The 13325-nt window shown below is 42.4% G+C and overlaps 1 protein-coding gene across 1 annotated transcript in view; it reads right to left on the reverse strand.

Annotated features, from left to right (window-relative positions):
* Window positions 1-8882, reverse strand: part of CLSPN (claspin) — a 47977-nt gene extending 39095 nt beyond the window's left edge. Inside the window, exons 1-6 of the mRNA XM_070949618.1 lie at window positions 8859-8882; window positions 6220-6349; window positions 4085-4473; window positions 2511-2684; window positions 1653-1730; window positions 1401-1473 (exon numbers count right to left, since the gene is read on the reverse strand). Of these exons, the coding sequence (XP_070805719.1) occupies window positions 1401-1473; window positions 1653-1730; window positions 2511-2684; window positions 4085-4473; window positions 6220-6349; window positions 8859-8882 (868 nt within the window). The remainder of the gene's footprint in view (window positions 1-1400; window positions 1474-1652; window positions 1731-2510; window positions 2685-4084; window positions 4474-6219; window positions 6350-8858) is intronic.
* Between the last annotated feature and the right edge of the window lie 4443 nt (window positions 8883-13325).

A 13325-nucleotide genomic window follows, 5' to 3' on the forward strand; every position in this document is an offset into this window, starting at 1 on the left:
ATGATTACCGTGTCGTAACATCACTTTTAATTCAAAAGTCTGTAGAGATTCTCAGTCATCCAGGTCATGGTTGTCCCAAAGGTGCATTTTCTTTGAAGACGTTTCACTTCTCATCCAAGAAGCTTCTTCAGCTTTGACAGGATAGTGGGGAAGGAAGGATTTATGTTCCTTGCAGACAGCTGATCATTTGCATCCTTTTAGAGAGAAATGGAGGCCAGCTGGAGGTTTATCTGTAGCCTCAGGGTCATCTGAGTAGTGCTCACCTGAGGACACAGATAAACCTCCAAGTGCTTCAAAGACCCTCTAAAACAGGGGTGTCAAACTTACGTTGTCACGGCGTCGTCACATGACATATCAGGACTTTCCCCCCTATGCTAAACCAGGCAGGGGCATGGCCAGCATATGACGCATCCAGCCCACAGGTCAGGAATTTGACAGCCCTGCTCTAAAAGAATGCAAATGAGCAGCTTTCTGCAAGGAACATAAATCCTTCCGTTCCCCACTATCTTGTCAGAGTGGAAGAAGCTTCTTGGATAAGAAGCGAAATGTCTTCAAAAGAAAAAACAAGAAAGTCCAGTTGCCTCCTGAAAAAACACCTTTGGGATCACTTTTAATTTCACAAAAACGCAAAAGTATCAAAATTATGAAGCCGATTTTCAGCATAAACCAGAGTGCTCAGTAGATTACAAGTAGTCTGTGACTTATAACCTGGCTCTAAGAATTAGTTTGATGTGTTTTCTTAGGTAAATTACTGTATTTTTTGGAGTATAAGACACTCTGGACTATAAGACTCACCTACCTTTTTTGGTGAGCAAAACAAGAAAAAGAAATCTGCCTCTGCCTCCCAGCAATTTGCCTCTTTACAGCAAACAGCCTGCTTTACTTTCATTTTCGTTTGCAGCATAGCTTGATTAAAGCAAGAAAAAAAAAATCTACTCCCAGCAATTTACCTCCTTGCAGCAAGCAGTAGAGGCCCATGCAGCAATAGGCAATGCCTGCAGCCTGAAACAGCGGACAGTCGGGAAGCCAATCCGAATGGACAATCAACTTGTGCTAATTAGGCTGTGCTGAAGCTGAAATGGGCTGTTTCTTCTTGCTGCTTACTACAAGGAGGTAAATTGCTGGGAGGCAGAAGCCAAAGGGTGGGGGCCAGTGGGTGGGCGGGGCTACATTCGGTGTATAAAATGCACCCAAATTTGCACCCCCTTTTAGGGGGGAAAAAGGTGCATCTTATACTCCGAAAAATATGGTATACAAATGAATATACAATATACAATATGGTGTACAATATACAATATGGTGTACAACGGAGCACTTTTTGGGGGCATAATTACAGTGCTATATGAAAATTGCCCCTGGGGTGTCTTAAAAGCATTACAGAGTCTCTGCTTTTTTATTACCTCTAACAAGACGCTGGCTCTCACTATGCAGCTGCCTGTTTTCTTCTTTCGTTAGCTTGGCTGATTTTAACTTCTAAATAAAGGAAGGAAAATCTTGGAATAAGTAACTCATGAATATATTGTGAAATGTAATTAAAAATCAGACGGACAGAAGATGGATATGCTATCATACGAATCTCTATTTAAGTTAAACAAAAACTGGGAAGAAAATAAAGCCAAGTATAAGTCAATATTTGGGGGGGGAGTACTTACCCTTTTCCTAGGTTCTTTTAAAAGCGGCCCCTCATTTTCATCCGTCACATGTTTGTAATCCTCACTCTCTAAAAATAGCTGTTTTGGAACCAAAAAGAGAATATTAATTTTCATCTCATACTTGAGGGACTTGATGGGATTCTATGGGAGATGAAGGACAAAAAATAAAAATTACTCCAACATAGTCAAATTGCCTCTTGGTTAGGGATTCTGGGATCTTTTTTCCTAAACAGATTCTACAGCCTGAAATAATAATAATAATAATAATAATAATAATAATAATAATAATAATAATAATGATGATGGCTCATCACTTGGAACACAACACGCCAGGTATCACAGTTGTCGAAAACCAAAACATACAATTTATTGACATCGCGGTACCAGGCGATGCCAGAGTCAAAGAAAAAGAACTGGAAAAAATCATGAAATATCGCGACCTGGCCATTAAAACTACACAGCTATGGATGAAACATGTCACAGTGATACCCATTGTCATCGGGGCACTTGGTACCATGTCCAAGAATTTTATAAGATGCATCAACAAATTGCAGCTTCCTGCAATAACACCAGCGGAACTGCAAAAAACTGCGCTACTTGGAACATCGTACATCTTAAGAAGGTGCTTCGTTGATACCTAGGACCCTGGCAGCAACCCGTGTCAACCATTAGTACCAGTCAATGGTATTTGTGATGCATTTTTGAATGTTCAGTTCACTGAGTTTCATGTTTAATTTATTCATTAAACAGAGATAATAATAACAACACAACCACCACCAAGTCCTTGAGAAGGACTCCGGTGGATAAAAATATCAAATCCACTCTAGACATCTGACTTTGTGATGAACAATAACCCACCTTCCGTTTTTTTCTTTTCATTTTCTCTGCAGCATTTATTGACATTTCCAAATTTTCCTTTTCTCCTTGAAAAGGAGAGCCATCCTCTTCCTCCTCCTCTTCCAGGCCATTGTCAAAGAGCTCTTTATCTGTCAGCAAACACCCACTGTCGTTAAAAGGACAGTCTTCGCCATTCTAAGAACAATGGAAATAAAATAAAAGGAATTCCAGTGACGAGATTCAATTCCATAAATGAGGTTTTTTGAACCTGACCCCTGCCCTACAATAGACTGAACTGCAACTCCTGTAACTCCTAGCTTCACATCTTTCAGATCAGTTGAATTAAAGTCCTCAAACAGTTACGAAAGCAGAACCCACTACTAGAAAGGTCGGGGGAGGCCAGCGTGAGAAAAAATACCACAAACCTTTATAAAAGGTTACTGATGTGATCCAGGCCCACGTAGTTGATATTAAATGCAAAACAGTTCCAAAAATCAAACAGATTTTATTAAAACAGCTGAGAATTAACTCATTCTCAGCGTATTCTAAATGAAATGAAAGCAAAGTCCCTAAAACACCAGTCTTTAGTTTATCTCTGTCCTTGGGATAATTAGGCAAACTGGCAAAGGCTTTTCTTGGCAACAGTTCAGGAACAGAAGAAATAACTACAGCCAAACAAGAAGCAATTCTCTCAACGGTTGTTTTCCGGCAAAGAAGCCAAGAGCTGTTGCTCGTCTTTTAAGCCTTATGGGAGGGGCCAATCATCTCTTGGCCCTACTCCCGAGTCGTCCTCTCTGCTTTAGCTGCTCCTGCCTTCTGGCAGCTCTTCTCATACGTGCACTAGGAACAGGCTCCTCCTGTTCCTCTGCCTCTCTACTATCAGCCTCTGGAGGCTCAGAAGTCCGCACATCACTCCCCGATAGCCCTGGCCCCATCTCTGCCTCCGACGCAGAGCCCTTCTCCGGGCCTTCCCCAGCCTCCAGGACTGGCCCATGTTCTTCCTCAGCCTCATCGTTGTCCGACTCCACTGCCAGCTCCGCAGGCTGCTGGCGGACCACAACAGTTACACTGGAACAATGAACCACTCCCCTCCTTCCCATCAGATGCCAAATAAATTAGACAACCTGCCCATTCGTGCTAGAACACCCCTTATCCATCCAAGTTTTTCATGTTTCTATGTGCAATGTTGGCAGTTGTTACTTTTGTAAACAGAAAGGAACATCTGCATAAGCGATTCACACACACACACACACACACACACACACACACACACACCGCAAAGAATAAAATAGGAGTATTTTAGAACACGGGCAAAGCGTATCTCTCTGTGTAATAAGAGAGACAAATCATTAAATGGATCCTCATTGTTTGCGTCAGTTTGTCTAGTGCAGGGGTCTCCAACCTTGGCAACTTTAAGCCTGGTGGACTTCAACTCCCAGAATTCAGCTTTGCTGGCTGGGGAATTCTGGGAGTCAAAGTCCGCCAGGCTTAAAGTTGCCAAGGTTGGAGACCCCTGCTCTAGTGTGCTCTGGATCATGTTGCATGCTACAAAATCATGCTCCAGTCCTCAGCCATTGTCTTACTTCCCATCATACCTTTTGTTCCTGTGCCTTTTCCTTCTTTCTTGCTTGCCTTGTGCTCTTCCTCTTCTTCTCTTCCTTTCTCTTCCTTTTCCTTGAGCTGCTCTTTTCTTTCATTTCTTTCCTGCTCAAGCTCTTGTCTTCCCTTTCAGGGTTCTCCAGCTGAAGTTGTGGCAACAGGTTCTCAGTGTCGCTGTCATCGCTGTTCACCCCAGCCTTGTAGGAGAGGATGTTGTCTTGCTTGCCCTGTACAGCCAGCCAATTATACTTTTCCTTGGTGCTTTCCACATTGCCGGCTGCAACCTCCAGTTTCTCAGGGGCGCCGTCTTCTCCTTCACTATTGCTGTCAGCAAGCACCCGCCTGCATTTGATTCTCTTACGTGTGCAAATCTCTTCCTCTGAATCTGCCCCAAAAATATATATGACGTCAGGTTCACTTGCGTACAAAGCCATCATTCGTTTAAATCTAGTTTGCCATTTCACACCATCCACTAAAATGCTAAACCATAATAAATTTTGAATATTTATTATAGCCACCCTGAGTCTTCAGAGAGGGGCGGCATATAAATTTAATTAATTAAATTAAATTATTTATTAATTATTATTAATAATAATTATTAAATTATTTATTTATTTTATATTTCCTACTTTTCAACTTCTGAGAGGGACTCTGGGCAGTATATACCGTATCTTTCAGAGTATAAGATGCACCGGAATATAAGACGCACCTTAGTTTTTGGGGAGGAAAATAGGGAAAAAAATTTCTGCCTACCATCTGGCTAGCGTACTTAGTCTGGTCAGCTTCAGCACATTAGTTCCCTGGATTTGAGCATGCTCGCTTGCTTGCTTTTTATCCCCTGGTTGGGGATAAAAAACAGCTTCTAAAGCACAGCTGATCTTCGGAGAAAGAAGCAATGAGAAAAGCAGGCAAAGCGCGGAAGATCACTTCACTCGAACTCGCTAGCGCCGGGTTAGGGCTGAAAAAAGCTTCGAAAAAGCTACATTCGGAGTATAAGATGCACCCAAATTTTCAGCCTCTTTTTTGGGGGGGAGTGTGTCTTATACTCTGAAAGATACGGTAATTTAATCAAAATAATACAACATTAAAAATGGAATTTATGTAAAAATGTAAAAGATGTAAATTATAACATTGGAAAAAAAAAGAGAATTCCAAGATGGGGACACTAGGAGTTGTTAATACAAGTGGGGGAGGGGGGGAATGTCATGGGGGCAACTAGCCCCAAAGTTGTGTGGGCCCCTGTGTCCTCCATGCAAGGCTACACAGCCAAATTTTGACCCCTTTGCGGAAAGCCAAGAGATAGGGGGCTTTCCTCACCTCTGAAGGCAAGATGTTCCACAAAGCAGGGGCAGCAGCAGAAAAGGCCCTCTTCCTAGATCCTGCCAGTCGAAATTCTTTGACTGACGGGGTCTGTAGCATACCTTCTGCATAGACTGACTAAAGATATTTTATCCAGAGGTTACAGAAGAATTAACAACTCCCATATAAAAAGAACCTTTCAAACTTTGTAAGGTGGCAAAAGTTATTATTGGTGGGCTGCACTAAAAAAAAAAAAAAACCCCGTGTTTCCCTGAAAATAAGACTCTGTCTTATGTATTATTTTTGCTACCAAAAAAAAGGCACCAGGTCTTATTTTCAGGGGATGTCATCCACTGACTAACCTCAATTGCGCGCGTCACCCCCGGCCTCCTTTTCGCTCAGAGCCCTTCAGGAACTTATTTAGGACTTATATTGGGCGCACATATGAAAATCAAGCTAGGACTTACTTTCAGGGTAGGTTGTATTTTTGGGGAAACAGGGTACATTCTCACACACAGACCCAAACAACATTACATAACATTAGCTCAGCAAACGAAATTGAAACTGTATTCTAATGCAGGGGGGGGGGGTTGACGACGGGGTGGGCCGTGAGTGGCGGACCAGCACACATGCACGCAGCTCGACTTGCACAAGCAATGAGCCAGCACGCACAGCTCAACTGCAAGTGGCACTGCGCGTCCGCGCTGGCCCACTGCTCACGTCAGTCAAGCTCACGCGGCCCAGTTGCAAATATGCCACAGCCCTGTAGTGGGACATAGACCAGGGGTTGGGGACCCCCATTGTAGTGAAATTATACCCAAAAGATACACACCTCCTTCATCAACAGATGCAACTTCCTTGCTTATCTGGGACCGGAAGCTCATTTCACAGCTGCCTTGTCCACTGTCTGAATCACTGTCAGAGGTATCTTGAGTTTTCACATCCTGGGCATCCAAATGGAACTACAGTTCAGGAACATTGGTAAGTATGAAAAGATAAACACATATAATATCCAGTATTTAAAAAAAGAAGGCAAATATGTCATTATTCATTTTTTGTCGGATTCAAGGAGGTTAATTTAGTACATAGATTGCACTATGCTTAACCATGTTTTTTGACAAACCTAGTTAACTGGATTCACATACTACAGTATACCATGAAACATGGTTTACATATCACAATACTGGGGGCTCACATTATGCTAGGAAAAGCAAAATATAAGAACCCAGCCTATCATTTGGGGACTGAAGTGACATCTATAGCTTTTATATTCTCTGGACGCTGTTTAATGGCAGCTGTCAAAACCAGTATAAGGATTTATTTAAAATTATACTCTATTATATCCCTACAACTTGCCAAAATTTCAATTGTCGCCACAAGGCTAATCACAGGCTAGGTTAAGTCAAACCTTTCAAAGAGCTCAGATGGATATACTGTACAGTAAAAGCCATTTCGAAAGTATCTATGCTGATCTTCACACAATGAAGATCAAATAGAGGAAAGAACATTACAAATGTCACTTTGAAATCTTTTTCAGGAAAGTGGGACATAAACGAAGCCATCACAATTTCAGAATTTACAATCCCCACCTATTAGAGGGACCATGCTCATAATCATCCTGGTTAATACTTTCTTCAGCCCTGGTTTATTTTGTTGTTAGTCATGAAGTCGTGTCCGACCCATCGCAACCCCATGGACAACGTTCTTCCAGGCTTTCCTGTCCTCTACCATCCTCTGGAGTCCATTTAAGCTCACGCCGATTGCTTCAGTGACTCCATCCATCCACCTCGTTCTCTGCTGTCCCCTTCTTCTTTTGCCCTCAATCATTCCCAGCATTAGGCTCTTCTCCAGTGAGTCCTTCATTCTCATTAAGTAGCCAAAGTACTCGAGTTTCATCTTCAGGATCTGGCCTTCTAAAGAGTAGTCAGGGTTGATCTCCTCTAGGACTGACCGGTTGGATCGCCTTGCAGTCTGAGGGACTTACAGGAGTCTTCTCCAGCACCAGAGTTCAAAGGCCTCAATTCTTTGGCACTCAGCCTTCCTTATGGTCCAACTTTCACAGCCATCCATTGCAACTGGGAAAACCATCGCCTTGACTATACGCACTTTTGTTGGCAGGGTGATGTCTCTGCTTTTTAGCATTCTGTCTAGATTTGCCATAGCTTTCCTCCCCAGGATCAAGTGTCTTTTCATTTTATTTATTTATTTATTTATTATATTTCTATACCGCCTTTCTCCCGTAGGACTCAAGGCGGTGTACAGTCAAGAAAAATATAGACACACAAACATCATAAAATTGCTAATTAAAATTGTTACTTAGTTTGGTCAATTAAATAAAATAAAATAAAAATTTCTTGGCTGCAGTCCCCATCTGCGGTGATCTTGGAGCCCAGGAAAATAAAATTGGTCACTACCTCCATTTCTTCCCTATCTATTTGCCAGGAATTGAGACGGCCGGATGCCATGATTTTAGTTTTCTTAATGTTGAGTTTCAAGCCAACTTTTGCACTCTCCTCCTTCTTCACCTGCATCAAGAGCTCGATTTACTAAGCCTTACTTTGTTGCCTTTGCAGTTAGGTTACCTAAACCTGCCTTCCAATTGGCCATCGCTAATTCACCCCTCTGTCTAAGCCAACATTTTCCGACTTTGTGCAGTATATATATAAAACCTGTGAATCTGGACCTTGAAACCTGTCTTTTTTTTCCCCCAACACATCACCAAGAGCCTTGGTGGCGCAGCAGACTAAAGTGCTGTTAAGTAGCACCAGCTGCCTGCAATTACTGCAAGTTCGAATCTCACCAGGCTCAAGGTTGACTCAGCCTTCCATCCTTTCGAGGTAGGTAAAATGAGGACCCGGATTGTGGGGACAATAAACTGACTTTGTATAAAAAAGAACACCGCTGGGGGGGGGGGGAGGCGCGAAAGCCCTACTGAGCAGGTATATACAAAAGTATGAAGGCTATTGCTTAATGCATTTTAAGTCGCCCTGAGTCTCCGGAGAAGGGCAGCATATAAATCAAACCAATAAATAAATAAATAAAATAAACCACATACACACACCCCTTCATCCATCCCCGTTTTCTCCCACCCGGAATGCAGTTAGAAACCAGGTTTACTAGATTCGAACTCAGAAAAAAACCCGGACAAAGCCTAGATGGCATTGCCGAGTTGGGTCTCTGCTGCCACCTAGAGGTCGTTTGAGGAGCTGCCCTAATAACCGCTGTCCCCATCTGCAGCCCTGCCGCTTTGGAAATACCACCAGGATAGCCAGAAGCTCTAAACGAGGGCGCCCTTGGCATGCCGGGAACTCGAAGCGGAGCCGCAGTGCACGCCGGGAACCGTAGTCCCGGGTCTCTGAAGCGTTTACGAGGGAAACCTTTCCCCCCTTCACACCACCCCGACAGCCGAAGTAGCTTCTCCTCCGCCGGTTAGCGGATAGCTCGTCCCAGCCTGATACGGGCCAGTCTCACCTCTCCCGCCGCCGCCGCCGTCATGATAGCCGCCTCCCGCCTTGGCTAAGATGAGCGACCGGGCCCGGGAAAGCGCCAAAAGCTCAAGGCTGCGTTTGAGTCTTCGCGCTCTCGCTCTGCGTTTGGCTCCGCCCCTCCGCCCCAGCCAATCATAGCTGGTCTTCAGCCTTATGGGGCCGCCCCTTTTCGTCCCCATTGGTCAACAGCTTTGGGCCGGCTATTCTCCGGACCAATGGTCCAATCGTCTTTCCGTGTAGGGAACTGCCCTCGTGGAGGATTCGCCAGAAATATACAGAAATACCATCAAGATGTTTTCGCCCCTTTTTAACGTTTTTTTTTCTCCTCTTGAGAAAAAAAAAAAGGATGAAATATATTATGTTAAACCCGGCCTCTGTGCAATGGTATTAATATCCAAGGGGAGATGGACAAGGAATGCAGAATCTGTATTTTTTTTTTCCTGCTTTGAAAGATTATGACAATTCTCTAGTGTTTTTCAACCTTGGGAAGTATAAAATACACATACAGATTAACAGACTTGGAAGGGATCTTGTAGGTCAATCTAGTCCAACATCACCACCACCACCCCGCCGCCGCCCAAGCAGGAGACCCTACACCAGGGGTCAGCAACCTGCGGCTCCGGAGCCACATGTGGCTCTTTTGCCCCTCTGCTGCGGCTCCGTCAGTTAAAATATGCGTCACAACCGCCAATGTGCGACACCCGCCGGCATGCGATTTATGGAGCTTTTCAACCCCTGGTAGGCCAACCATGGATAAATCCAAGAAAAAAAAAGTTTCAGAAGAAAACAGAATGTTTAATTCAACTACATCTGCTAGTTTTGTGGCCGCTCAAGAACTAGTCAGGCACGGGAAGGGTTTTGTGGCTCCCGGTGTTTTCTTTTCTGTGGGAAACGGTCCAAATGGCTCTTTGTTTAAGGTTGCAGACCCCTGCCCTACAACATTTCTGACAGATGGCAGCCCAGTTTTGCCTTGAAAGTATGGACCTCAACGCCCAACATTACGCAGCATGCGGAAGCTGGCAGGGGAGTTCTGGGAGCTGAAATCCACGTATCTTAAACTTCCCGAGGTTGAAAAACATTGCTATATAGGACATCCAAAACTGCTGAGAACTCTGAATTTGGCCTCTGTGCACATCTACTTTCAGCAAGATGTCTCCACTAATAACAATAGATAAAATAAAAAATGGAACATAATCCCCCCGTTATATTGTAAAATGGATAGCTGTGGGCACATCCTTGCTAGCTTAATTTTTAAATCCAATGTTACTGATCCTTCATGTGCCTCAAATTGGAATATTAGGTCCAGCTAGTCCCATGGTCCATGCCTTCTGTAGGAATAAGTGTTTTTTCCACTTAAAAAAAAATATCTTGCTGTACTCCCCAACAGCTTCATTTTTTTCCTTGGGTGCTCTGTTGGCATACAAATATTGGCCTTTCTTTTTCCTATTCATTAGGATATTTAACTGCACCCTCCTGCTTAGGGTTAATGCATTAGTAGAAATACGTGGAATTTCAATGGGGGATGAGAAATCCTCAGCCATCAAATGCCCTCCCCATTATTTTATGGCAGTGTTTTTCAATCTTTGCAACTATAAGATGTGTCATTGGAGAATTCTACAGATTGAAATCTATACATCTATACAATATTTTTGCTAAAGGAGAAATGGGGGGAAATCTTAAAGGAAGCAGAAACCAGTCCCAGTCTCCCTGCCCCAAACAGAAACTGAGGCCAGCTTTTAGAAATGCAGATTTGGTAATCCATTGAGAAAGACTGGAGCAGAGGGAAACTCTAGATAAGCAACAAGCCAAAGGTTGACAAGATTAGCTCAGACAAACACCTAGGATTTGCACTTCCCCTTTTGCCTAGGAATCTAGAAGGTAAAAAACCCACCCACTCTCAACTGCGTTTTGTCCACTATCCCAGAACACCACACTGTGTGCATGTTGGTTCTGTTCACCAATAGACGGACCTTTCTTTCTTAAGCAGCCTCCATTTTATTCCCAGCTTGGAACTGGAACTAGAATTTTCTTCCAACAATGACTGTAACTGAGATCAGGATCTCTGTTGCTAAGCAAGGCAGTCAAGTGAGTCCCACCCAATTTTACAACCTTTTTGCCATGGTTGTTAAGCAGTTAAGCACTGCAGTTGTTAAGTGAATCATGAGGTTTAGTTAAACAAATTTGGTTTCCCCCGATGGATTTGCTTGTCAGAAATAAGGTTGTAAATGGCAATCACATGACCGAGGGATGCTGCATCTGTCATAAATACATGCCAATTGCCAAGTGCCCAAATTTTGATTCCCATGGGGAATCACGCCCACAAAATAAGCCACGCCCACAGAACTGGTAGTAAAAAATTTTAGAACCCACCCTTGCCCTGGAAGTAAACCGAGATAGTGGGGTTTGCGTCCTTCCACCATGTTCTACATAGCAAGATTAAGATTGATTGGAGTTACTCCCCTGATCCTGCTAAAAGTTGCCACCAAATTATAATTCTGAACTTGACAGAAAGAAAAAAAAATAAAAACATTCAGGACAATCCTATTAGTTTTATTTACTTTAAATTAAAACTTATTTTAGTCCTGATTCTAGTCAGTGGCCATTCTTATGATTTAACATGTTGTGCGGACTGAGTCAATTACTGTTTATTCAATAAATCATGATGAAACAAGCTATGGCTGAGCACAATATGCTATCAAAGTCACAAAGAATAATCCATCCAACCTCTGATTTATTTCCAGACAGGACAGGCATGTTAAGTTTTCCACTAAGTTTGACTATAAATCAAAGCAAGTAGAAAATGTTTTTTTCTAAATACAACTTTAGAACATATACTAACAAGTGGATTTCTCTCAGGAGAAATGTGGAAGTTGCCAAGAAATTTTGTAATTAAATAAACAAGGGAATGTACAAAGGAAAGCATTCTATAGATCCTGCGTGAAAAAAAAGTTTATTTATTAGAATATAAATGTCATAGTTGGTTTGTCAACAAAGACAAATTGGATGTAATGTTATTAAGTTTTTCTATGGGTGCCAAAAGCTTGTCTTTGCTTGCTTGAGAGCTGGCAGCACTGTTCTTCAGAAAAAAGAATGATATATGCTTATAAGCAAATATTTGATTAGCCTTCTTTGTCTGGGCACACTTCAGATATTTTGGAAATACAACTCCCAGAATTTATAATCAATAAAGTCAAGTTTGAAATCTGCATTAGAGAAAAATACAAAGAAAAGATAGATAATATCTGTCTGGTTATATCAGACTATTATTCTGCATTCTACGGTCTTATAATTACAGAAAATGCATATACTGTACACATATATTTTCTATGTGAATTTTCTACAAAGATGGTTTCTTTTGTGTGCTCTCCGATAACAGTGCCTAATCCACAGTGACAGGAATGTGGTACAAAAACCAAATTGAAGGTTTTAATTCCCTCCTGGGCAGAAAGCTCTACTACATTACAAAACAATAGAACACCAATATGTTGTCTTTTTAAATTAAATTTTGTGGCACAAATTATAATAGCCTACTTCATATCTGCATTAGTCTCCATGGCTCATGCTGAGCCAAAAATAAACAATTCACATTCGTTATGTCTCATTCAAGAGTTCAAAGTATTGCATATAGCATTTCATCCCCAAACAACTGTGAGAAAGGCTGAATTGAGAAAATGTGACTGCCCTAGTTTCCTTCCATAGTTGAAGGTGGACTGGAGTTTGTGTCTTATTGTTCCTAATTCAGCACTTCAGCACTAATTCAGCACTATACCACACATTTGACTTAGCATTAAGGCCACACTTGGAATACTGCATCCAATTTTGGTTGCCACGATGCAGAAAAGATGTTGAGACTCTAGAAAGAGTGCAGAGAAGAGCAACAAAGAGGATTAGGGGACTGGAGGCTAAAACATATGAAGAACAGTTGCAGGAACTGTGTATGTCTAGTTTAATGAAAAGAAGGACTAGGGGAGACATGAGAGCAGTGTTCCAATATCTCAGGGGTTGCCACAAAGAAGAGGGAGTCAAGCTATTCTCCAAAGCACCTGAGGGCAGGACACGAAGCAATGGGTGGAAACTAATCAAGGAGAGAAGCAACTTAGAACTAAGGAGAAAATTCCTGACAGTTAGAACAATTAATCAGTAGAACAACTTGCCTCTAGAAGTTGTAAATGCTCCAGCACTGTACATTTTCAAGAAGAGATTAGATAACCATTTGTTTGAAGTGGTGTAGGGTTTCCTGCCTAGGCAGGGGGTTGGACTAAATGGCCTCTAAGGTCCCTTCCAACTTTGTTAAATTATTACAGGTAGTCTATTTATGACCATAGGTAAAGGTAAAGGTTCCCCTCGCACATATGTGCTAGTCATTCCCGACTCTAGGGGGCGGTGCTCATCTCCATTTCAAAGCTGAAGAGCCAGCACTGTCTGAATACGTCTCTGTGGTCATGTGGCC

The sequence above is a fragment of the Pituophis catenifer genome, unplaced genomic scaffold (assembly GCF_029215685.1).
Source record: "Pituophis catenifer annectens isolate HBS135680 unplaced genomic scaffold, rPitCat1.0.hap2 SCAF_9, whole genome shotgun sequence".
In the NCBI taxonomy this organism is placed as follows: Eukaryota; Metazoa; Chordata; class Lepidosauria; order Squamata; family Colubridae; genus Pituophis; species Pituophis catenifer.